Raw genomic sequence first — 26,040 nt, 5'->3', positions numbered from 1 at the left:
TGCGCTGACATATTGAGTGCAGCACTTTAACAGCATCATCCTTTAGGATTTGAAATAGCTCAGCTGGAATTCCATCACCTCCACTAGCTTTGTTTGTAGTAATGTTTCCTAGGGCCCACTTGACGTCACACTCCAGAATGTCTGGCTCTAGGTGAGTGGCCACAAACAATCGTGGTTATCTGGGTCATTTAAGACCTTTCTTGTATAGTTCTTCTGTGTATTCTTAATCTTCTTAATCTCTTCTGCTTCTGTTAAGTCCTTACCCTGTCTGTCCTTTATTGTGCCCATCCTTGCATGAAACAAGCTTACGTATATATAACTCATTAAATAAATTAGGAAACCATGAGTCCAACAAGATGAAAACAAAAAAATTTTAAATATCTGATGAGAATAAGTAAATAAAATGTTCAAGAACTCAGCATATCTTACTCAGAGCCACTGTTCATTACAGGGACACAAAGCAAAATCAGCAAACGGCACATGGATGAAGTGCAGAGAAAACCAGGAGCGAGCTCCCAACAGTCCCCCTGCAGGGCTGTCACACGGACATATTTAGTTCCCTGAGTAACAAGCTGTGGCCACGTGTGATGTGCTGTCCACCAGGGAAGCTCATTAGAAACTCAGTGCTCAGGACTTTGAGTGGGGCAGATCATGCAGGCACCTCTGTTCAGCATGTACCCAAGTTCCAGATTCCCGCCCAGAAGGAAGCAGGATTCAGCAGAGACCACACTCTTTTCAAACATTCTAACAAGGCCTCTTTCAATTGGGGTAGTGGGTTAGCCTGAAATCCAGGTTCCCAGAAGCCAGCTGAAGGCCAACCTCACAAGCAGGCCTTTCTAAAAATAGCCATCAAAGTGTGGGGCAAGTGTGGGCATATACTACTATGTGTAAACAGATAGCTAGTGGGAAACGGCCGCATGGCACAGGAAGCTTAGCTTGGTGCTTTGTGATGACCAGATGAATAGGATGGGGGTTGGGAGGGAAGGAGGCTCAAGAGGGAGGGGATATTTGGCCACCTGATGCCAAAGAACTGACTAATTTGAAAAGACGCTGATGCTGGGAAAGATTGAAGGTGGGAGGAGAAGGGGACAACAGAGGATGAGATGGTTGGATGGCATCACAGACTCAATGGACATGAGTTTGAGTAAACTCCAGGAGTTGGTGATGGACAGGGAGGCCTGGTGTGCTGCAGTCCATGGGGTCACAAAGAGTCAGAACGACTGAGCGACTGAACTGACCTGATACACACATACATACATATATAGCTGATTTACTTCATCATATAGCAGAAACTAATACATTGTAAAGCAGTTATACTGCAATTAAGAAAAAATAAATAAAAACAGCCATATCAGCCCTGCTCTGCTCTTTTCTGCCACGAAACACAATATATTCACAGGTATTAACACCAGAGGCCAACACCACAAATGTCTTTTCAGAATACAGTAATGAATCCCTCCATACCCACCCCCCACCACCTTACAGCTGTGTATTCATCCCTGACCTCTCAGATCACACACCTCCAAGTTACAAAATCGCTTCCACCTACCGTCCTCAGAGCAGCACACACAGTGCAGGGAGCCAGTGGCAATGGCAATGACTTTCTTCCCCTGCAGCCCTTGGACTTGCCGAGGTCTTCTAACATGGTCATCAGATCCATGACCCAGCCTATGATAATCACCTTTGCCCCTGCACACAAGAACATGGAACTTATGAGTACAATGCCATCTCGTTCACCATGCTGCCCCACCCTTCTGCAAACACCTACAGGAAGACAGAAATTGCAGCCTGCCACAAAAGTTACATTTCAGTCTACAGAAAGACAGTTAATGTAACTTCAAATTAACAATCATTGGTTTTGGTGGAATTAAATAAACAGAATCTTGCATACCAAGTGTAAACAGCACCAGATTTGGTAAGGGCGACAGAAAACTGGGATCCACATTCCACTTTAACCACTCCAAGGCCTGTAAGAGAGTCAATCTAGAAGGGAAACGGTTCAATTAGACTGACTGAATCAAGGATTTTGCTGATGGCAGCACCCATATACTGAACTAAATCTAATAAAGAACTCTGAAAACCCTTACTTCTATGCCAAATATTTATTACAACTTAAAATCCTGCTCCATGTAACCAAGTATTCTCAAAAGGCTCTGAGGGTACAGAGGCCACAGGCAGGCAGAGACCCATGAGACCTGCTGCGTAAATGAACACACTGCTTGTCCCCAGAATTTACTCTCCCGACTCAGTTTCTCTTTATGGCAGCCCCACTCTCTAGCAAGCCCTGCACTTCACATCTGCCCTCCAGCCTTCCGAGACATAGAAGCCCACAGGGGAGGAGGAGCAGGTAACAGGGAGGAGTAGCCAAGACAAACAGGGTTCTGTTACCAGCAATCCATCTGCCCAGGTTATTCCAATTAAAAACAATGGTGATCACGCCAGTATTAGAACCCACTCCCAGCCCCGCCTGCTCAAGGGTCCAGAACCTTCATAGCCAGCACCCAGACGTCTTGTTGGGATTCATTTACCTAGCTATCATCTTTCTTCACCTATCCATCTATGCTCCTTATTACTTGTTTCTGATCCCAGACTCAAGTTCTCATACTTAATTATAAATTTAAATTAGTAATAGCTTAATTCTTTTAGTTTTTTCCTCACCCTACCCCCATCACAATGATATCAGTTAATATCCTCCAGTGCCCCCTCTCCCCAAGTACTTGACATTTCAATCCTGGTTAAGTCTAAAGCTTTCTCAGCATAAAAAAGTCAACAATTTTTTCATAAATGTGGAAACCATAAGCAACCTGTCACGTGGTTAAAATTCCATATAACTATAAGGGAAAAGAGAAAGTGGTGATTAGGACAAGGAGGCAGCCTTGAGTCCCAGATTTTCCAGCAGCACCTGCCAAGGAGGCCCTGAGCAGCCACAGCCTCATGGCAGAGGTGCAGGTGCCGTCTCCTTCATCATGCCCTGCCTCTAGCCAGCACCTGCCAATGCCACACCACATGATAATGAAGCCTGTGGTGTCCACACTGCCCAGCATGGAAGCACATCAGCTCCTGAAATGTGGATACTGTTAAGCGAGGGAGTCAGCTATAATTTTACTTACTAGCTCTGATTTAAGCTAACATTTTAGTAGTCATGTATGGCCAGTGGCTATTGTACTAAGCAGCACAGCTCTGAGAAGAACAGCTTGGCAGTTCCAGCTCAGGTTCATATTCTGACTGGCCTTGAGTGGCTTCCCAGCCCCTCCCAGGCTGCCCATGCACCGTGCTGGCCTCTATTCCACACGGGCAGTCTCAGTACACCAGCAAGACAGGATGCCAAGCAGAGACAGCTTCTAGCTTTCTTTCACAGCACCTACACTCCCAAGTCCACAGCAAATCACAGCTGCAGGCTGCTAGGCAGTCAGCAAGTGACCCAAGCACGCCAATGACGAAAAACCTCTGCCAACTACATATTCACAAAGGCAAAATACAGTTGTGACACAAATGTTAATAAACTACTCAGAGCCACTCAGCTCAAGTGAAGCCTCTTCTCTTGGCTTCTCACAAGATGTCCATCTAACAGTTTCTGACTAAGTCAGATGCAGCCTTTCAGCAAGTACTAGTACACTGCACAGCTACAGACCTCAGTAACCTGAAGAGTGTGAATGAATTGGTGGTTTTTCCTCAAACAGGGCTACATACTAATTAAAACCACAGACTATGTGATTCCTCACGTTCCAAGAGAGCACAAAACAGCACTTATATCTTTATACCTCTGGATCTTCCACTCACTTTTCACCCAATAACCCATTATATTTTTTCCAAAGAAGTTAAAGATGAAGTTAATGCGGTATAGGACAGGACATGAGCCCAGTAGGGCCCTGGGCTCGTGCACGCGGATGGTGCCATGAGCAACCTGAGCTACAGAGACCTCACACCCGAGGGCCCCAGAAACGTCAAGAGAAATACCTTCATGGGCACCTTGCAGCCATCACTGCCTCCTCTGCCCAGCTTGCCGTAGTCCCCATCCCCCCAGGACCAGACAGTGTCGTCATCCGTGAGGCAGAGGGTCTGGGCGTCTCCACTGCCACAGGCAACGTCGACCACACGGTGGCCCTGCAACGCCTCCACCTGCAGAGAAAAGGGACTTAGGGGTTATCTGACCACAACAGGAAGGAGAATCTCCCTGAGAGAGGCTGAGGATTTTTTTTTTGTTTTTGGGATGCCTTTTTTAATTCTTCCCAAAAAACAGGTAATCTTAATAATCCTATAAGACAAGATAGAAGATACCCCTCACATATTCAAACTACAGGCATCTCAGCTATAAGAGGCAGGTCTCAGTGTCCAATGCTCAGTTCTGCCACCCTATGGCCTCACCCAAAAAAACTGGGCCTTCTAGGAGACAAAAGTCTCTAGGTAGATGCCAAAGCAATATTTACTAGTGTAGATAAAATTTCAACACTATCCTGTTTAAATGACCTATGGAAAATATACCAAGATGGTTTTTATTCCCACCAAAAATAAAACTGTTAACTCTGAAACTAAAATGAATCTGCAACAGGAAATACTTTTTATTTTTAAAAAAGGATAATGACAACGGCAAGCTGTCCCTCCAGACCTCCCAAGCAAAGCTTCTCCTCACCAGCTTCGGCTTTAACTGGTCCTCACTGTCACTGTGCCCCAGACGGCCATAGCGGCCTTTGCCCCAGGTGTACAGGTCCCCAGCTGCAGTGACACAAGCACTGTGGGCTCCACCGGCAGCAACATCAACCACCTCAGTTCCTCTCAGAGACTCAATGACGCGAGGACGGTCACACGGACTGCAAAAAACATCACCAAATATAGCAGAAAGAGTTTAATTCCTGAATATTTTTAAATTATTTAATATTAGGCTTCTGGTTTGCTGTTCACTTATTCAATGCACACCTCTCAATCTACATCAAGTCAATCATTAAAAAAAAGAAAATCAATCTGGAGGAATCCTTCAGGCCTGAACTCTAAATTACATAATACCCTACCTACCTTCTTTTATACAAACTGCCAAATGCCAGAGAAGAGATGTACAGTCTAAATCAAGGGGTAGCACTTACAGGTTGACTAAGTCTGGACTATAACCTGTTTTTGAAAGGCCAGTGAACTGAGAATGGATTTTACATTTTTTAAGGGCTGTAAAACAAACAAACAAAACAAGAAAGAAGCATAGACAACAAAGATGGTATGTGACTGACAAAATATTTATTAGTATCTGGCCTTTTAGAGAAACAGGTTATCCACCCTTGCTATAAATCAACTTTTTATTTACAGACTCAAATAGTCTACAACGTGACCAAGCACTTTCTTTTTCTTGAGTTTTGAAAGCTCTTTTTAATGATTTCAGATACAAGACCTTAGTCAAATATATGATGGCAAATGTTTTCCCAGTCTGTAGCATGTCCATCTTAACACTGTCTTTATAAAAATTGTGAATTTCTTCAAAGAGAAGTTCACAATTTTTAAGAAGTCCAATTTATCCTATTTTTCTTTATTGAATTGTGCTTTTGGAGTTCTAGCTAAAAAATCTTTGTCTGACTTAAGGTCACAAAAGTTTTCCCCATGTTTTCTTCTAGAAGTTTTTAATTTTAGGTATATGAGTTAATCTTGGATATGATGCAAGATAATTCAGGTTCAAAGATCGAGGTATTCCCTTAGGCAAGGCTGAAGATTTCAGGCTATGGTATGTGGAATTCAGGCTATAGTCCTTATTTCTGGACGGATTACTGGACATGTTGCACAGTCCATGCTTTAAACCAGATCTGAACAGAAGAACGGCTAGTTGGCCTAGGTAGAAAGTGAAGGATTTGGTTTAATTTTGTATATTAATGGTACAAGATAAGAATTTAGGTTCACTGTTTACCATATGGTTATTGAATTGTTCACAACCATTCACTGAAAAGACTATCTTTTCTCCCAAAACTTGTCTTTGAACATCTGTAAATTTTTCAATGCAAACTGTGAGGGACAAATCAAATTTCATTCTTCCGTATTTATTGTGTCAGTATCTGCAAGTGCATTTTTGGACTGCCCATCCTGTTCTGCTCCACTGACATATTTCTCTCTTTACAGTACCTCACAGTCTTGATTACTGTATCTTTATAATGAGACTTGAAGTTAAGTGGTATCAGCTCTCCAACTTTGCTCATTTTCAAAGTTTGTTTTTACTATTATAAGTACTTTGCATTTCCACATGAATTTTATAATCAGCTTGTCAATTTCTACACAAATTTTGAATGGGAAGGGGTTGAGTCGATAGGTTAATTTGGGAAAAACAACAAATTAACAATATTGAGTCTTCCAATCCATGAACACAGTATACTCCTCCATAATTTTAGGTCTTTTACAATTTCTCAGTAACATTTTTATAGGTTTTTTTTGTTGTCTATAAGTTATCCTATCTTTGGGTCAAATTTATTCCTTACTATTTCAATTTTAGGGGAAGGGTGCCATAAGTAGTATTTTAAAATTTCAATTTCTGATTGCATATGTAATATGTATAAAGACACACAATTGACTTTTTTTGATACAGGAATGTTTCCTTTGTCTACAACTGACTTTTATTTACTGATCTTCTATCCTGCAACTTTGCTAATCTCACCTCTTAATTCCAATAGCTTTTCTGTAGATACCATCAGATTTTCTACATAAATAATTATATTATGTGTAAATGGACAGTTTTAATTCTGAATATTCACTGGAAGGACTGATGCTGAATCTCCAATACTTTGGCCACCTGATGAAAACAGCTGACTCATTAGAAAAGACCCTGATGCTGAGAAAGATGGAAAGCAGGAGGAAAAGGAGATGACAGAGGACAAGATGGTTGGACGGCATCACCAACTCAATGGACATGAGTTTGAGCAAGCTCCAGGAGATAGTGAAGGACAGGGGAGTCAGGTGTGCTGCAGTCCATGGAGTCACAAGGAGTTGGACTGAGCGACTGAACAACAACAAATTCTCTTTCCAATCTGAATGCCTTTTATCTCTCTGCATTGTTGTATTGCACTTGCTAAACCTGCTAAACAATGCTGAATACAACTGAACACAACAAGACAGGGATGTCCCTGTCTTGTTCCTGGAGACAGGAAAAGTGCTAGGTCTGCCACTATCAGGCACTATGTTAGTCCTAGGTTTAACAGAGATGTCCTGTATCAAGTTTAGGAAGTTTTCCTTCCTTCCTATATTGCTGAAAGTTTTTTTTTATCAGAAACAAAGGTTAATCTGCCAAATGCTTTTCTGCCTTTCATCCATTGAGGTAATCAAAATAATTTTTCTTTTTTATACTGATCAATTTTTTAATGTTAAAACAATTATTCAATTTCTGGCATAAACCTCACTTGGCCATACTACTTTATCCTTTTACATACTGTTAAGACTCAATTTTCTAAACTATTAAGAATTTTTACATCTATGTCAATGAAGGATATTAGTCTGTATTTTCCTAATAATATCTGAGTCTCATTTTGATATAAGAATATAACTGTCCCCACAAAATACTAAATTGGGGCAAATTCCCTTCTTCACTATTCTGAAATAGTTTGTGTAGAACTTGTATTATCTGTTACTTACATGTGTGGTAGAAATCACTAGTCATCTATATGGTCTTGAAGACTTATTTGTGGAAAATTTAGTTTTTTAAATAGACACAGGGCTATTCAAGTCATCCTTTCTGAGTGAGCATTAAAGAATACGTGTCCTTTGAGGAACATGTCCATTTCACCTCAACAGTTAAATCCATTTGCATAAAGTTATTCAACATACTTCATCTTTCAGTAACTACACATCTTCAGTGATGAAAACTCCCTCATTCCTGATAGTCCTACACACTGTGTGTGTGTGTGTGTGTGTGTGTAGAGATAGATCAGTTTAAATGGAGGTTTTCATTGATTACACTTTCTCAAAGAACTGATTTATGTTTTCTTTCATTTTCTTCCATTTTCCTGTTTTCTATTTCATGGATTCTTGCTCTGATCTTTCTTTCTTATTTCCTTCCTTCTGCTCACTTTATCTCTCTTATTCTAGTTTCTTAAAGTAGAAGCTGAGGTCATTGTTAGGGACCATTTTTCTTTTATAAAAAGGCATTTTATGCTATAAGTTTCCTTCTAAGTACTGCTTTTTCTCGATCCTACATATTTTTACATGCTGTTTTCACTTTCACTCAGTTCAAAATTGTTTCTAATTTAGCTCTGATTCTTTCTTTGACCTATCAGTTATTTTAACATGTTTTACTTACTTTCCAAATTAATGGAGGATTATACATTATTGATTCACTCAATTTCTAATCAATTCCATTGTGGTCAGAGAAAATCTTTTATATAACTTGAATCTTTTTGATTTATGAGATTAGTTTTCTGGCCCAAATTATGATCTATCTTAGCAGCTGTTCCATGTGTACTTAAAAAGAATGTCTTATTAAGTAAGTAGTACTCTATTGTGATCAAGTTGGTCGATAAAGTTGTTCAAGTCTCCTGACAGATTTCTATCCACCAACTCTAGCAGTTATTGAGTTGTTGTTCAGCTGCTAAGTCATGGCCAACTCTCTGCAACCCCGTGGACTGTAGCACTCCAGGCTTTCTTGCCTCTCAGTCTCCCTACAAGTGAGTGTCAGTGCTCACCTCTGGAGATCACTGAACACACTTTATCGCCTGTTACTCAATGCCTTGAGGGCTGCTGTTTCATGTGTCTTGCCTGGTGCTTTAGTTATTTCAGATGCAAAGGTCCTGTGACTCCAATGTGGCCTTTAGTTCCCATTAATTTTTAAAAATTACTGAGTGTGGTTGTTTTGTGTAAAAAACTGTGTCATCTGTGTGTTCCTTTCCCCGCACTGCCATTTGCTCTGTATTATAGGTATTTATAGGTTTAGCATCTGCATGTTCACAAAATGCCAGCTATTTGTGGAGAACTAGAACCAAGGTAAGCAGCCTCAGGGGAAAGGACAAGATGAAGCTCACCATACTTGGTAATCAGAAATCAAAATTCAGATTTGATGTCCCCCAACAGAGAGGTCATGTAGACGAGCCTAAATAATGTTACATGAATTATTTCTGCTAAATAAGTCACTAGGTTTGAGTAGATTATTGCAGATGTTGTCCTTAAAAACAAACTGTCAATATACTATACAAGCATTAGCACAAATAAAATCAAGAAAAGGAAAACATAACACTGAAAATGATGTTTTCACAAAATACCTTCTGTTGCCATGCCCCAACTTCCCATCTTCTGCTTCACCCCAAGAGTAAACTTCTCCTTCTGAAGAGAGGGCAAGACAGTGTTTTCCTCCTGAGTTCACAGCTACTTTCTTAATGAACACATGCTGAATGGATTCAAGTAATGTGGGGGTGGACACCGATTCTGTCCCTCCAACTCCTAGTCTGCCGCCCGCACCATACCCAGTGGCATATAGCTACAAGATAAAATAATACAGGCATCATATTTTTATCTAAGGATCCTATATTTTAATACTCAATAAATCAAATCAATGCCCTAGGTATTTTTACCACAGAAAAATGAAATTTAAAATTAAGACTTTATTTTTGCTTTATCAGAACTCTAAAAATTTAAGAAAAAATTACAATGAATAGAAACCCCAAATTCAGAAAATGTATTTTGAACATACGTCTTTTCCCTGAAAGTACTTCTATTTTTGTCTAGAATAGCAATTACAATTAATACCAAGAAAAGCAAAAACAATTTAATTATCTACTATATGCAACCCCGGAGAAGGAAATGGCAACCCACTCCAGAATTCTTGCCCGGAGAATCCCATGGACAGAGGAGCCTGGCAGCCCATGGTCCACAGGGCTGCAGAGAGTCGGACACAACTGAAGCGACTAAGCACACGTGCACACACTACATGCAAATGCCAAATAACACCTACACAAATACCCACAGGAAAAGTATACATATATCAATATTTCAGCAAAGCAGTATATAAATCACATAGTAGAATATACTATTTTTTCATTCATTCTAGGTGGGTAATTCATTTAGGATATAAAACATCTTTATCATTAAAAAAAAAAGTCAAGACTGCCATTTCCAAATGCATGTCAAACACCCCTCCTGTAACAATTTAAAGGCTGCTTCACATTGTTTCAACTGGTCTGCTACACTGACACAACAGGAAGGAAACTTGAAGGCCCAAAACAAGAAGTAAAACCAAGAATTCAGACAGATAAAGGAGCCCAAAGTCAGTTTCCCCTGGGAATGTTTTGAGGATCTCAAGTGCACAGGGTGTGGGGGGTTAGGAGTCAAGCCCAAAGGGAAACTGTGCAAAAAGAACAGGCTGAGAAGGGCTTCCTCTCACTCAGACTGAATGAGAACTAAGAAGAAAACAAAGAAAGTTGTCTTTCTCAACCGTAGGATTGAATGAAAGGGTGGAAAATCTCTCCTGAGAATTCATAACCACAAAAGCTGGTCACTGAGTTGGTTTTCAGTCTGAATTAATGCTACCTATGGTCTAAATTCTGTAGGTAGAGAATTTAATTTACAATGGCTTAGACTTGGAGTACCCTAAACTCTCTTTTGATTAGTGACTTTAGACCAGACCTCTAACACCACAAACTTCTTAACCAGCAGAGGCAGGAGAGAACACTATGTGAAAAAGCAAACAAATGTGCTGGCTTCTCTTTTTCTCTTCATTTAGATACTGCCTGATCCCTCAGGCTCTGCCTGGAAACTTTCATGGAGCTATTTCCAGGCAGTTTTCTATGCTTCAAAAAGCTGTCCCATCCTTTCAGAGTCCTACTTCTTGCAGATATTTAACTAAGATGTTAATAGATTCTAATAGTTTTGGATATCATTTTTTAAAATGTGTCCATTAATTGCATAACAAATCTAAATAAAAACAACAACAAAAAAAACTAGGCCTCATCTCAAAGAATTTCTACATAAAATTTTCCAAGGAAAATAGTCAGATCATATTTTAAAAATTCCCATTATCTAAGAGTGAAAAGAAACAAAGTCCAATATTATGTTTAAAGAAATAAAAACTTGAAAGTATCCCCAAGGAATGAGAGACTAAGATAACACAAAGCAGAACTTCCAGAAATTAAAAAAATAGAGTTTAAATTAAAAGCCCTGATGCATAAAAGAGTCATAAGCAGGTGAAGAAATATTAGAAAACTAGTATATGGCTCTAAGGAAATTATCCAGCATATGGCAAAGAAACACGGAAAGAAGAGGCAACAGAAAAGAAGAGAGAACTGGGAATAGATCTCCTCATTGAACATCAATTAGAACTCGGAGTTTTAAGTACAGATCATAGAGAAAATATGGCTGAGAGGCAATATTTGAAAAAATAATGTCTGAGAATTTATCAGAATGTTAAAAGACCAGTTCCCTAGAACCAGGAAGCCCATCCCTCATCCCTCACCACCTGGTTAAAAAAAAACAATAAAAAAGGACAGGAAAAATAAAAAGAAATTGACATCTAAATATATCATAGTGAAAGTATAAGTCACTAAAGAAAGATTTTAGAAGCAGATGTTATACAAAGGAAGGATTTAACTTTCATTTGGGTAAAAATTAATCTGACTGCTGACATCCTAGGTCATGATCAATGAGGCCAAAAACCAGAAGAACAAAACTTTTAATAGACTGACGACAAATAATGGTCAACCGAAAATTTTATACTCTGGGACATGGCTTGGATTGCTACCCACAGGCCAAATCAGGCCCACCACCTGTTTTTTATTAAAAAAAGAAAAGTTTTATTAGAGCACAGGCACACTCACTCATTTTCATATTCACCACAAGCTGCTTTCATAATTGTAACAGAGATCAGATTGTATGATTCCCATAGCCAAAAAACACTATGGCAACCTTCACAGAAAAAGTTTGCAACACTGACCTAGAAAAAGGACAAAATTAAGATATTAAAAAAAACAATCAGGAGATTAACCAACAACAGACCCTCACTAAAAGAAACTGAAAATACATGTTTAAAGTATCAGTAGAAGGACTGACCACCTGCCCTGCCTCTTGAGAAATCTGTATGCAGGTCAAGAGGCAACAGTGAGAACCGGACATGGAACAACGGACTGGTTCCAAATAGGAAAAGGCTGTATATTGTCACCCATTTAACTTATATGCAGAGTGCATTATGAGAAACGCTGGGCTGGAATAAAGACTGCCGGGAGAAATATCAATAATCTCAGATATGCAGATGACACCACCCTTATTATACAGTGAAGAAGATATGCAGATGACACCACCCTTATTATAGCAAAGAAGAACTAAAGAGCCTCTTGAAAGTGAAAGAGGAGAGTGGAAAAGTTGGCTTAAAGCTCAACATTCAGAAAACTAAGATCATGGCATCTGGTCCCATCACTTCATGGCAAATAGATGGGGAAACACTGGAAACGGTGACAGACTTTATTTTGGGGGGCTCCAAAATCATTGTAGATGGTGATGCAGCTATGAAATTAAAAGATGCTTGCTCCTTGGAAGAAAAGTTATGACCAACTAGACAGCGTATTAAAAAGCAGAGACACTATTTTGTCAGCAAAGGTCTGTCTAGTCAAAGCTATGGTTTTTCCAGTAGTCATATGGATGCGAGAGTTGGACTATAAAGAAAGCTGAGCACCAAAGAATTGATGCTTTTTCACTGTGGTATTGGAGAAGACTCTTCAGAGTCCCATGGACTCTAAGAAGATCCAACCAGTCCATCCTAAAGGAAGTCAGTCCTGAATATTCATTGGAAGGACGGACGCTGAAGCTGAAGCTGCAATCCTTTGGCCACCTGATGTGAAGAACTGACTCATTTGAAAAGACCCTGATACTGGGAAAGATTGAAGGTAGGAGGAGAAGGGGATGACAGAGGATGAGATGGTTGGATGGCATCACTGACTCAATGGACATGAATTTGAGTAAACACCGGGAGTTGGTGATGGACAGGGAGGCCTGGCGTGCTGCAGTCCATGGGGTCGCAAAGAGTCAGACACAACTGAGCGATTGAACTGAACTGAGAAGGAAAATTATCCCAGATAATTGAGGACATAAGAAATAACTGGTGAGAAAAGATGTGTATAACATTTGGGTAAATCCAGAAAACTATATGGTCTATATAAAAAAACAATAATAATAATGTTTATTATTAGGGACACAGGTTAGGGCCAAAACGCAGAATAACAAAGGATCAGCCTTTCTTATTTGGGAGGAGTACAGAAATACTGACTAACTTTAGATTTTAGATATGTTAAAACAACCAGAAAACTCCAGAAAACAGAAAAAGAGTGCCGGGAGCCGGCATATTGCATACTGAGTGCATATTGCATATTGAGTGCAGCACTTTCCACAGCATCATCTTTCAGGATCTGGAATAGCTCAACTAGAATTCTATCACTGCCGGGAGCCAGCGTGAGGAGCTCCACCCATGACAAAGGTCATGAGGAAGGAGGCTCGGCATACGCAAAGGCGGGGATCGAGCCTCAGGAGTCCCTCTGGAAATTCTCGAGCATCTACCCCCAAAACCAGAGTCTGCCTACTTTCTGCTTTGTGCTCTCACCTACACCTCTGACTTTACGGGGGGCTGTCCCCGACTACCTCTCTCTGAAAAAAGTTAGCTTACAGCTCCAGGTAATAATTCCTGGGTGTGACAGTGTTTAACCTACAAACTCCTTTGGAAATCCTCTAGCCTGCCTGAATAGGTTTTTCCGGCCACATGTGATTGTTCAGGGCCTCCCGACTGTGAGAGGCAGGAGATGTTCTAAACTGTCTAAACACAGATTCCTTTGAGTAGTTAAAAGATTGATTAGAAATTGTATTGGTGAAGGGTTTTTCACTTATTGGGCCAATGTTTGCTGCTAAGTCTCCATACTCCTTACCTACTGTGTCCTTGGCAGTGTATTGATTGATATAATGGGAGTATAGAAATGTAAGTAGTAGCCTCAATGTTTGTAACCTTGGACCCTTGAGTTAATTCTTTTCTCAATTGATTGAGCCCACCTCACCTTTGCCCTATAGGAATGCAGCTTTGTCCAATGCTTTTTTGGAGGCTGGTGCCTGACTTTGGAATAATCACCTTTAAAGAAAGATAAGTTTCTTAAAATGTTAACAGGCCTCCTGGCCAGAAGATGATGTAATTCACCTGAACTTTTGCATATGATAAGTTTGAAAGCCTGGCTTTGATTAGGACCAGGAACTGCTGTCCTTGCATGACTCCACCCCTTCCCCCATTATCCTCTATGCACAACTTAAGGTATAAAAACTACTTTGGAAAATAAAGTGCGGGCTTTGTTCACTGAAACTTGGTCTCCCCATGTCGCTCTCTCCCCCAAATTCTGGCTGAGTCTCCATCTGGAGCGCAGAACCCGCCATGCTTGCTAATTATGCCTGGGCTTCTAAGATCTGACCGGGGAGGCCTCAGTGTCTCCTCTCCTTCGGGAGAACGGAAGGATGCCTGCGGCCTATGTAAGTGGTGCAAACTTCTTGTCTTGAAGTTTTATTGGTCTCCCACATAAACCAAGCTACTCAGCCTCTTTTCTCCACTGAATTTTCCCACTGAGCTATCCTCATCCTATTACTCTTTATATCTTTGATAAAATATTTAAATAAATAGGTTGCCGATGCCGTCCCCGCTTCAAATACCCTGGATCAGCCGGGGCTGGTCCCTGGCAAAAGAGAGCTACACTTCAACCCTTGATACTTCTAGGTAGCATGACCTTGATACTTCTGGCGGGTAGCCTCTGATTTGCTTCCCAGAGTCCCTGCTTGCAGGATTCCCACCCCTATGTAATCCCTCCTTAGATGTGGGCTGAGCCCAGTGACACTCTCCTAATGGATAGAATATAGCAACAGGGATGACATGTCACTTCTGCATTAGCTTGCACAAGACTGTGACTTCTGTCTTGCTCGCAGGCTCTCCTGCTTTGACAAAGCCAGCTGACATGTTGTAAGATGGCAAAGAGCTGAAGGCAACCTCAGCCAATAGGTCATGGCAAGCTGAATCTTCCTCAGGCCAGTCCTGCAGCAACTGCAGCCTGATGAGAGAGTCTAGGTTGGAGGACCAACCTAAGCCACCCAGACAGACTGTGACATAATAAATTTGTATTGTTTTATGTAAACTGTTGTAAGTTAAATAGATAATATAGTATCATAACCTGACGTGCAATGGATAAGACAAATAAATATATTATGATGATCACACTCATGACCCTGGGTGTCCCTAAAATTCCAAACACAAACCAGTATGTGTGTGTGTGTGTGTGTGTATACACAGGTGTGTGTGTATATATATATATTAATATTTATAAATATATAAATAAAACAGAACCTAACCAAGTAAGGTTTCTTCAATGAATGCAAGACCATTTGATACAGGAAAAGCGGTCAATCTAATACACTATATTAATCTTTGGCCCCCTGATGCAAAGAGCTGACTCACTGGGAAAGACCCTGAAGGCAGGAGAAGGGGGTGACAGAGGATGAGACAGCTGGACAGCATCACTGACTCAGTGGACATGACTGAGTTTTGAAGAAACTCCAGGAAATAGTGAAGGACAGGAATGCTGCAGTCCATACAGTTGCAAAGAGTTGGCCATGACTTAGCGACTAAACAACACGAGGAGAAAAACATCTGTATGTTAGTGTTTTAAATGTAGAAAGATGTTTGACAAAAGTCAATATCCATTCATAACTAGAAAAAGATGCAAACTTCCTTAATTTGATAAAGGGCATCTGTCAGGAAGCATTTAACAGGAGGCTTCCTGTGTGCTGTTTTGGATCTGTCATGAATCCTCTGTCCCTTAGCAAACTACTCCCAGGGGCTTAGGAATGCATGCATTTCCTTTGTTAGTTTTTCCGTACGGTGATAAGTAACTATTTACGACCCTCTTCCTTTTTACGAACCATACAGTAAAAGTGATTATTTACGACCCTCTCTCTTTCATATAGATGACCTCATGTTTCCTTGATAACTTGTAAGTTTTGATTTTATCTCTGCTGGAAATAGCTACCTTGTAAGAGAGTATAAATACCCACAAAATGTTGAATAAGACACCTTTGCTCCATCAGAGCTTTGGGCCCCGTGTCTTCTTTCTCTCTCTCTCTCTCCCTCTCTCTTTCTCTCTCTCTCTTTCAGGCTAATTCTCTGGAGTACAGAGGCCCTCTGGGTTCACTTTCCTGCCTGGGCTTTTAAGATCCTCTCCAGAAGGTGCTCTGCCCCTTCACCCCTTCGAGAGGGCGCCTGAGGCCTTCGTGAACAGAGCAAGCCCCGTGTCAGGGACTTCACTGGTTTTCTGTGTAAACCAAGGAATATCAGCCTCTTTCTCTCTCCTTTACTTTCTTATTGCCGACTCCAGACCACCAGGTTCCAGTCCATTAAAGGACTTCAACAGGCATCTATCAAAATCTCACAGTGTGTGAAGGATCCCATCACAGTGTTTCTTTTGCAGCCTAAATTAAGACAAAAAGAAGGTCCATTACCACCACCCCTGTTCAGTATTATACTGCAATTCCCACCCAGCCCAATTAGCTCCATTTCTCTGTAAAAGACAGGTGAACTGAAAAGGAATGAACAAAATTTATCTCAGAACATGAATTTATAAAGATGATACAAAACAGTTTGAGATACTAAGAAAGAAGAATATAATAAAGTCACTAGACATATGGGCCACCCTTTGGATGAGGGCTTCCCTTGCAGCTCAGTTGGTAAAGAATCCATCTGCAATGCAGGAGACCTGGGTTTGATCCCTGGGTTGGGAAGCTGTTCCGGAGGAGGGAACAGCTACTCACTCCAGTATTCTGGCCATGGAGAATTCCATGGACTGTATGGGATTGCAAAGAGTTGGACATGACCGAGCAACTTTCACTTTCACTAGACACACAGTCAATATATAAATATCAACTATTTGAACGTATCAGTAGCAATTTTTTAAAAGACAGCATTATGGGAGAACTTCCAAGACAGTGATAGAATAAGATGGGAAAGTCACCTTCCTCTCCACAAATACATCAAAAATACATCTACATATGGAACAACTCCTAAAGAACACCTTCTGAATGCTGGCAGAAGACCCAGACTTTCAAACAGGCAAGCCAATCTCCTTAGAATGAGGTAGGTCAAAAGATAAAGGTTAAAAAAACGAGACAAAGGATTTCAGGATGGGGACCTGAGCTCTGGGGAGACAGCTGTAAAGGAGGAAAAGTTTCCACATACTCAGAAACCCCTCATGGAAGGTGGGGCAGGGGGGGAGCTTCAGAACCTCAGAGGGGAACACAATGGCGGGGGCTCGGAAGGCAAAATGGAGAGAACTCACCACAAAGATAGCTGCCAAACATTACTTCCCAGGTGAGAAGCTGCTCATACTGCTGGCCTAGAACAAATCGGGGCTGAGTGCTGAGGCTCAAACTTTGAATCTCAGGGAGAGGTCCTGATTTGGCCAACTGTGAGAATACTCTGAGGACGTTAGTAGGACACACATGAGGGAGTCCAGGGAAAAAACTGAGCATCCCAGAGAGACAAAATATCGTTGCCACTGGAACACTCCAACTCCTACTCCATGCATTTGCAGACAGCAGTGTGTGCCCAGGTGGTGGCTGTCAAAACCAGCAAAACTGGTAGGAGAGCCAGAGGCAGAATGTGACACGACTGCAGTTTACGTAAACATAAATGACTAGACACTGCCAAAACCAGGACAAGGGCCTGAGGCAGCAGACAAAAAGCCGTCACTGCAGTCCCGACCCCAGAGGCGGCAGCTGCCAACGGCTGTGAGCAGGCACAGGTTACTGCCCAACCCACGCTGGGAGTCTATGCAGCTTGGTTCTTCCTAGGGACCCACAAATTGAGGTATATTCCTCTGGGAGAGCACATGACCCGCCTCAGACTATGACAACATCTGGCAAGTCTAACGCCGCAGGCACTACTTAGTACATCCTAACTGTGGCTGCCACATTCCACCCTCTCCACAGCCCAAGGGAACAAGTGGGCCCTAATAAGCCTTGGCCTTCTCCACCTCTTGCCTGGCTAAGGAACAAACACTGGAGGATAGCCTATAAGCAGAGCTAATCGATCAAAATCACTAGAGTTGATCAACGAATATAACAGTCATAGGATATATTAATAAAATTAATATACAGAAATTCCTTGCATTCCTATACACTAACAGAGAAAAATCAGAAAGAGACATTAAGGAAACAATCCCATTCACCACTGCAACAAAAAGAAAATACCTAGGAATAAACTGACTTAAAAAGACAAAAGACTTGTATGCAGAGAACTATAAGACACTGATGAAAGAAATCAAAGATGACACAGAAAGATGGAGAGCTATTCCATGTTCTTGGAAGAATCAACATCATGAAACTGACTATACTACTCAAAGCAGATTCAATGCAATGCCTATCAAACTACCAATGGCATCTGTCACAGAACTGGAACACAAAATTTCACAATTTTTATGTAAACACAAAAGACCCCAAATAGACAAAGCAACCTTGAGAAAGAAAAAAAAGCTATAAGAATCAACCTTCCTGACTTCCGGCTATACTACAAAGCTACAGTCATCAAGATAGTATGGTTGGCACAAAAAACAAAAATATAGACCAATGGAATAAGATAGAAAGCACAGAGATAAACCCACGCATCTATGGGCATCTATCTTTGACAAATGACACAAGAACATACAATGGAGAAAAGACAGCCTCTTCAGTAAGTGGTGCTGGGAAAACTGGACAGCTACACGTGAAAGAACAAAACTAGAACACCTCCTAAGACATACACAAAAATAAACTCAAAATGGATTAAAGATCAGAAACTATAAAGCTCCTAGAGGAAAACACAGGCAGCACACTCCTTGACATACATCACAGTAAGATCCTCTATGACCCACCTCCTAGAATAATGGAAATTAAAACAAAATAAACAAGTAGGACCTAATTAAACTTGTAAGTTTTTGTACATCCAAGGAAACTATAAACAAGGATAAAATAATTGCAATTATTTTCTCCAAACTCTCAGAATGGAAGAAAACAGCTGCAATCCAAAATATACAAGTAGCTCATGCAGCTCAATATCAGAAAAACAAAGAACCCAATCAAAAAATTGATGGAATATCTAAACAGACACTTCTCCAAAGACATACAGATGGCCAACAAACACATGAAAAGATGCTCAACACTGTTCATTATTAGAGAAATGCAAATCAAAACTACAATGAGTTATCACCTCATAACAGTCAGAATGGCGATCAGCAAAACATTTACCAACAACAAATGCTGGAGAGGGTGTGGAGAAAAGGGAACCCTCTTGCACTGTTGGTGGGAATGTAAATTGATACAGCCATTATGGAAGATAGTATGGAGATTCCTTAACAAGCTAGTCTTAGTTCAACTACCATATAACCCAGCAATCGCACTACTAGACATATACCCTGAGAAAACCATAATTGAAGAAGACACATGTGTTCACTGCAGTACTATTTATAGTAGCTAGGACATGGAACCAACCTAGATGTCCACTGACAGGTGAATGGATAAAGAAGCTGTGGTACATATATATAATGGATTATTACTCAGCTACAAAAAAAGAACGTATTTGAGTCAGTTTTAATGAAGAGGATGAACCTAGAGCCTATTATACAGAGAGAAGTAAGTCAGAGAAAAACAAATATTGTATATTAAGACATATATATGAAATCTTTAAAGACGGTACTGATGAACCTATCTGCAGGGGAGCAATGGAGAGGCAAACATAGAGATCAGACTCGTGGGCACAGTGGGGGAAGGAGAGGGAGGGATGAACTCAAACAGTAACAGTGAAGCATATACAGCACCATATGTAAAACAGATGGCCAGTGCAAATGTATGACGCAGGGAGCTCAAACCCGGTGCGCTGTGACAATCTAGAGCAGTGGGATGTGGTGGGAGGTGGGAGGGAGGTCCAAGAAGGAGGGGACATATGTATACCTATGGATGATCATGTTGATGGACAGCAGAAACTAACACAATAATATAAAGCAATTACCGTCCAATTAAAAAATTTTTTAAAAGACAGCATTATGATAGCAGACAAAAAAGTGATACATCAAATGAACTGATATGCAAATAACTATAATACACTTTTGTATGTATGCTGCATTTCAAAGTAAAAAATTCTAAAATCATAGAATACATTAAAGATTATACAGAAACACTACAGAATTTATGGCATACTGCTTTCAGTATACCATGAATACTATTAATCTTGAGATAATGTTTTAGTACACAATCCTTATACACACTATGAACTCAACTGCCCTCTAGCCACAGCTGTCTCGCAGTTTCGATGTCAGTGTGACAGAAAATACACCTTCTTACCTTCCCATCAGCTGTCACTGCAAAGAGCGTCTGCTCTCCTCCAATTAGTTGCACAGGTCTGAGGGCTGCAAGAGCTTCACATGGTGTAGGGACTTTAACTTTTGCACCTTCAATGCCCCCAAGCTGACCCCTATGATTATGACCCCATCCATAAATTGTTCCACTGCCACCAGCAGAAAGAGTCCAGTCATCTGGTCGCCTGTAACAAACATTAAAAAACAATTGACATGGGAAGAACTCCATGTTAAGCACCATTTTCCCAGAGACAATATTAATTCTTGTTTTGGCTATAGTCAACCTGTTCATCCACTGCACAAGCTGTTCATCTTGCTCTCTTCTAAAAATGCTGTGACTCTCATGGAGAACGTCCATGTTTTCACCATCTGCCATTAGTTCACGAATTTTCTTAGCCACCTGGACAATATTATTATGAGATTATAAATCAAGCACTCATCTCTCAGGAATAAAATAAATAATACTAAGGCAAGAAGACAGGAGAGGAGGTCTTCCCAACCAAGAAAATGAGGGAATGCCAACATTGTGATTTTAGGGTTAATAATCAAAACCAAGACTATATTACATTGAAGATATTTTAAAATGTCTAGGCAGTATCATTATATCTTTACTAAAAACAAACTTTAACTGAAATTCAGTGTTATTCATTTTCAACTATGTGCTTCTTTTTTTATGATATTCCTTGCCAAGACAGATGTTACTATCTTGTAACACTGGCATCTTTTTACACTATAAAAGAAGACACTTTGCATCCCTAAAGAGGTTCCAAAATAAGGTACAATACCTCATCGAGAAACAGACGGGGCAGCGACGTTCTCTTGTCCAGGGCCACAGCAACACGGGAGGCCATGCAGTACCTCCGGAACCAAGCCCACTTGTGTGTTTCAGCACAGCAAGGGAGCGTGTCTAATTCCAGGTCACAAGCAAGAGCTACTAGTACCTGCAGCCAGCAAAAATTAACAACACAGGGATACTCAGACACAGCGAACATTCTACTTCACCAGCACTGCATGACCAAAGACAGCCCCCATGCAGGCTCTCTGTGGGTCTTCCTTCACAATTCCTCACTCCAGATAACTGCCACATGCCCAGCAAGGGGCGTGGCATCACCAATGATGTGGATTATTCCTACCCAGTTCCTAGTGATACACCTGACAACAGGAACCCAGATCAGACCACGGCTACAATACTTGCCACCTAAGTAAAAGCATCTAAAAGCACACTGTTATTAAAGCACAAGAGCTTAGACCACACAGTCTTGAAACTGTTTCACATTCACCTTCAGTACCTATACCTGTCCTCAGGGATGCCTGATATTTGATGTACTGTACTTGACAGCTCTCTGTGGTTCTCTCACCACCTCAAAACAAGCCAAGAATTACCTTAAAGAATGGGCTGTGCAGTAGCTGCTTGCCACCTCTCACAATAGGATCTTCATATTCAAACTGCCTTTGCAAAGCTTCTGGAAGGCCTTTCACCAAAGCAGCAAGAGCACTGCCTGAAAAACTCTTTTAAGAAAACAACAAAATTATAGCCCATACTAGGAAACCAAATTCAGGAGAGTTGAGTTAAGTGTTTTGTTTCTATGAGTCAAATGTTTAATTATACTGATACTATTCTCCCCTAAAACAAGTGATTGATATTTATAAATGGGGAAAAAAATCTAAAAAGACACAATGAATACTGAAATTAAAAAGAAGAGCATGAAAATTCACTTCAGAATATTTGGGCTTAATTTCAGTATAACAAAAACAGTTCTCCCAGGGAACCAGAAAGGAATTTCTGCTTCAGAAACCTCCATCTCCAACATGGTTAAGATAAGCATTCTTTTAACAATAACTACTTCATCCAGCAAAACAAAGGGGATGTGGTGAGTTAGACTCATAAAGCTATTCTCATAGCCATCTACATGGGGCTGTTTCTATAATCAAAGTCCAGCCTGCACTCAGTATAATAGCAACATAAAGGGAGTCTGAATGCAAGAAAGGCTGTCTTAGTCCTATGTGAAATTTCCCAACTCTTCTGTGATTAAGAAGTTAAAATAATTAAAGCAACATTTTAGTCCCAAAGGGTCACACAACTAGAAACTATAATGTAATGTTTCATACCAGAGCTCTTGTTTCCCCATCATTATCTCCAAGTAGCCTGTTTATGTTAATTGATTGTCCAAATTCAGTTGTAAGAAGCTTCCTCAGTCTTTGAAGGGCCCACATTCTGTGACTGGCAGCTGAAATGAGAAGACAGAAAAGTCAGAGGATGACCATTCTTCTCAAGAAGTAAGACAGACCTGACAACAGAGGTGCCACTTACCCAAGGCACTCAGCTGTGCACAAGCTGCCAGGGACGCTGCAAGGCGGGGGATGATGCTTCTGTTTGAGGCAAGGTTGAGCCGGAAGTCCAACAAACAAGTTACCAAGTCCATGGACGGGCACGAGAGGACACAGCGATCAGAAAGTAGGTCTTTAGGGCCTGAAGAAAGGTAATTATAAATGTCCCCTTGTTGGGCAGGGCAACAGCTACCCCACAAGGAGATTCACCCAAAGTTGAGTGCGTCATCCACATGGATGCCACGGCTAGAGGGCTGCACCACTGTCGTGTCACGTGACTACGCTCCACACACTGACATTTCACCTGAGATCTCACACGGCTGAAGAACCGCAACCAGCAACAGCTGGAAGACTTTGGGTGAAAACAGAGAGCCACACCCCAACAGCCAGAAACTGAAGCAGCTCATGCAGTTCTGAGCCTTGATGTGGTGGGGCCTTGGGCAGTGCTGGGTCCCAACACAACAGAAGGTAGACTACAAGCACCAAGTGAAAATTCGTGTGTATTTCCCTTGCTTGGATCACCAACCCCCCTCCTCACCTGCAGCTGGCATGATGGGGTAGACTGTGAAGCGCCAGCCCCACCCATTCACAGACCCATCACTGATGAACTTCCACTTCAACTCATCCCCCGGGATGCGCAGTTCGCTGGACCAGTCAGACCACTCCCGGCCTGGGGGACAAAAGCACACTGGTGGTGGGTTTACCCCTCATCAGATCAACATCAACTTCCTTAGATACAAAGTCACTCACATCCTGTCTGAACGACAGCTGGCTCCTCCAGCCCACTGCCCAGGTGCGTCCACACCAAGGCCTTCAGCTCACACTGCAGCAAGCAACTGGGAAGCAGAGGACAGGTAGGCAGTGCCCCAACAGAAGACACTCAAACACAACCACAATGCTATGTGAGAGGCCCACAGAGCCAGTTCGTGCTCACACCAGGGTCAGGGCCTACAGAAGTTTCTTTGAGGGGTCTGATGCAATGGTTATTACCCAGGCAGCCAAAGAGAAAGCCTCCATCTTCCTCAAAGGGGAAGCAAGTGTTCAGAGACACAGGGCCCCCACTGAAGCACAGGGGCGGTTCAGCACACATGAGCCACTCTCCAGAAAGAGGAGAGTAGCCTGCCAGAGCTTGGGGTGCCCTGGAGAGGAGCTGGGGAGACAAGCTTACAGTGTGCCACCCCAAATGAGCTTCCACTTAGAGGAGCCATCAGGCAGCAGTGTGGGAGTAGCCTGGAAGGGATCCTGTTGGAAGCAGAGAAACTGGAAACATGTCAGAACACTACTGCATACTACAGTGACATCTGTCAAACTGTCAGAAAAAAAAAAATCCATGCTCATCTGTGATACCACTTCATCCAAAGTAACCTCTTGTGAGTAAAATTCTACTGGCACACAGCCAGGCCCATCATTTATATTTGGTCTGTGACTGCCTTTGCTACAAAGGCAGAGGGGAGTAGTTATGTTAGGAAACATTTGTTGATCCTGGCTCCAGATGAAGAATAAAGATATCTTAAGAGATCTGCACACACAGACACACATACACCTGCACTGATGATTCTAAAAAACACAGTGAAGGGCATTTTTCAAGCCCCCAGACAGAGTGATTCACTCTTGCTCAATCTCACGGAGCACATCAGAGCAGGGAGAGGCCCAAAGGAGACCCCTCCCATCTACTCCAGTACTGTCCACCACGCGCACACAACACTTACTCAGAGGGGAGCCTAACTCCTCACAGCAATCAATTAAAAAATAAAACCTTTAAGAAGCCTTGTAGTATGTCAACCTTTACCGTGCATGAGTCTGACAATCCCAAACATCTTACAGCACCATCTCCACTGTCTAGGTGAGACTGGACCCTCCCGACAACCAGTGCCCCCAAGAAGGACCGGCAGTCATACTGGACACCAGTAGTCCCACCCATTGGTGGGGAGGTACATGCATCACTTAATAAATCATCTTACTGAAAGCACAGGGGAAAACAGATAAAACCTACTGTATTTTGCAGTTAGGTCACTTATTGTTCTCTCGTGAAGTCGCACGTGAGAATGAAGCAGTAATGTGCTAATGGTTTCTACAAAAGCAAGCTCAACTCCTCTTCCTACCTGACCGCACGGAGACAATCCTGTTGACACCATCCATAACTGTGAGAGGGTCATGGCGCCTTTCGGTGGAGCACTGCCGGTCAAACTCCACCCTGAGTCCCTCTGCACCTGGAGGACAAGTAGGTACAAAAACAAGGTAACGCTCCCAGTCAACATACCACAGACAGGGCCAAAACCACACCACACAGAAGCAGTGAGTCTAAAATGATGTGCAACAGCCAACGAAAAGCAGAAAGGAAGAACTAACCTCAAAAAAGAAGGATTCCTCTCACTCCAACTCTGCCTCCCACAAAATATTTCACCCATGATGAAACAATTGAAGACACTCTCACTTGGCCAACTAGTTTTGTGGTCTCACTTCTGGAAAGATTTTCATGCTATAGCCCTAACCAGACGACCAAGCTTTATTATCCTGCTCCCCCACATTTTAAAAGCCATATAAAATCATGTCCACCAAGAATTTAGCATTAGATCTAGAGTCTTCTCTGGGACAAATTAGCTTAGAAAAGAATCAGTGAAGGCTATGACCTGGGTTACGGTGGAGGGAAAAGATTGGCAAAACAACTATAAAATCACTCAAAATAGTAAGAAACAATGATTCCAGGGCTCTTCAAATCAATTCAAGGCGAACAACAAGCCGAGAAGAGTTCATTCACGGAAAAACTGCCCAACTCAGGTAGGGACAGTGAGAGCCTATGTGTTCTCGCCTAGGATTGCCCTGTGCGGCTGCAGCTCAGCTTTACCAGGATGGGACTCTGTCTCCAGTGACATGCTAACTGGTGCAAAGCAGGCGCAGTGCCTGGGCAGAGATCCTAAAAGTCAGAGAGTGGGGAGGGTAACTGAGGACATACAGAAAAGCTTGCATCTTTGCTGGCTTGAGAATGTGGTGTGGCTGGGCGGGTGCCAGACATGAGAACTAGCCAGAAATCTAACAAGAAGATTCTGGAAGTCAGAGAACAGAGAAGGGCTCAATGAGGACGTCATGGAGGCCTGGGTGACTCGAGGCACATATCCTCAAGAAAACGGAGAGTTGGGTGTGCGTGTGCATGTGTGTGTGCATGTGTGCGTGCACTTGCGCGCACGCACACACACACACAGGAAAACTGCCGAAACACTGACTTCCATGCCCTCCCTTGCTTCCACCCACAGAGATCCATCCACAGATGGGGAAATGAGCAGGCTAAATCAAGCAGATATGGAACAAACCCTAAAAGTCAGGCTAGAGAACAAAAATCAGAATTATAAAGTAAGCTAGGACATCAGTGAATATGTGACGCAGG

At 41.8% G+C, this 26,040-nt stretch overlaps 1 protein-coding gene across 7 annotated transcripts in view; it reads right to left on the bottom strand.

The window, feature by feature from the left end:
* Positions 1-26,040, bottom strand: part of HERC2 (HECT and RLD domain containing E3 ubiquitin protein ligase 2) — a 238,480-nt gene that overhangs the window by 18,753 nt on the left and 193,687 nt on the right. For all 7 annotated transcript variants that reach the window (XM_070360163.1, XM_070360169.1, XM_070360174.1 and 4 more), the window contains 13 exons: positions 24,761-24,868; positions 23,197-23,328; positions 22,642-22,800; positions 22,440-22,558; positions 21,714-21,839; positions 21,116-21,271; positions 20,615-20,730; positions 20,317-20,515; positions 9,210-9,424; positions 4,631-4,808; positions 3,958-4,119; positions 1,892-1,983; positions 1,550-1,689 (listed from right to left, as the gene is read on the bottom strand). In XM_070360163.1, the coding sequence (XP_070216264.1) occupies positions 1,550-1,689; positions 1,892-1,983; positions 3,958-4,119; positions 4,631-4,808; positions 9,210-9,424; positions 20,317-20,515; positions 20,615-20,730; positions 21,116-21,271; positions 21,714-21,839; positions 22,440-22,558; positions 22,642-22,800; positions 23,197-23,328; positions 24,761-24,868 (1,902 nt within the window). The remainder of the gene's footprint in view (positions 1-1,549; positions 1,690-1,891; positions 1,984-3,957; positions 4,120-4,630; positions 4,809-9,209; positions 9,425-20,316; positions 20,516-20,614; positions 20,731-21,115; positions 21,272-21,713; positions 21,840-22,439; positions 22,559-22,641; positions 22,801-23,196; positions 23,329-24,760; positions 24,869-26,040) is intronic.

The sequence above is a fragment of the Bos mutus genome, chromosome 2 (assembly GCF_027580195.1).
Source record: "Bos mutus isolate GX-2022 chromosome 2, NWIPB_WYAK_1.1, whole genome shotgun sequence".
NCBI classification, from domain to species: domain Eukaryota; kingdom Metazoa; phylum Chordata; class Mammalia; order Artiodactyla; family Bovidae; genus Bos; species Bos mutus.
This window is presented reverse-complemented; position numbering and strand designations above follow the sequence as displayed.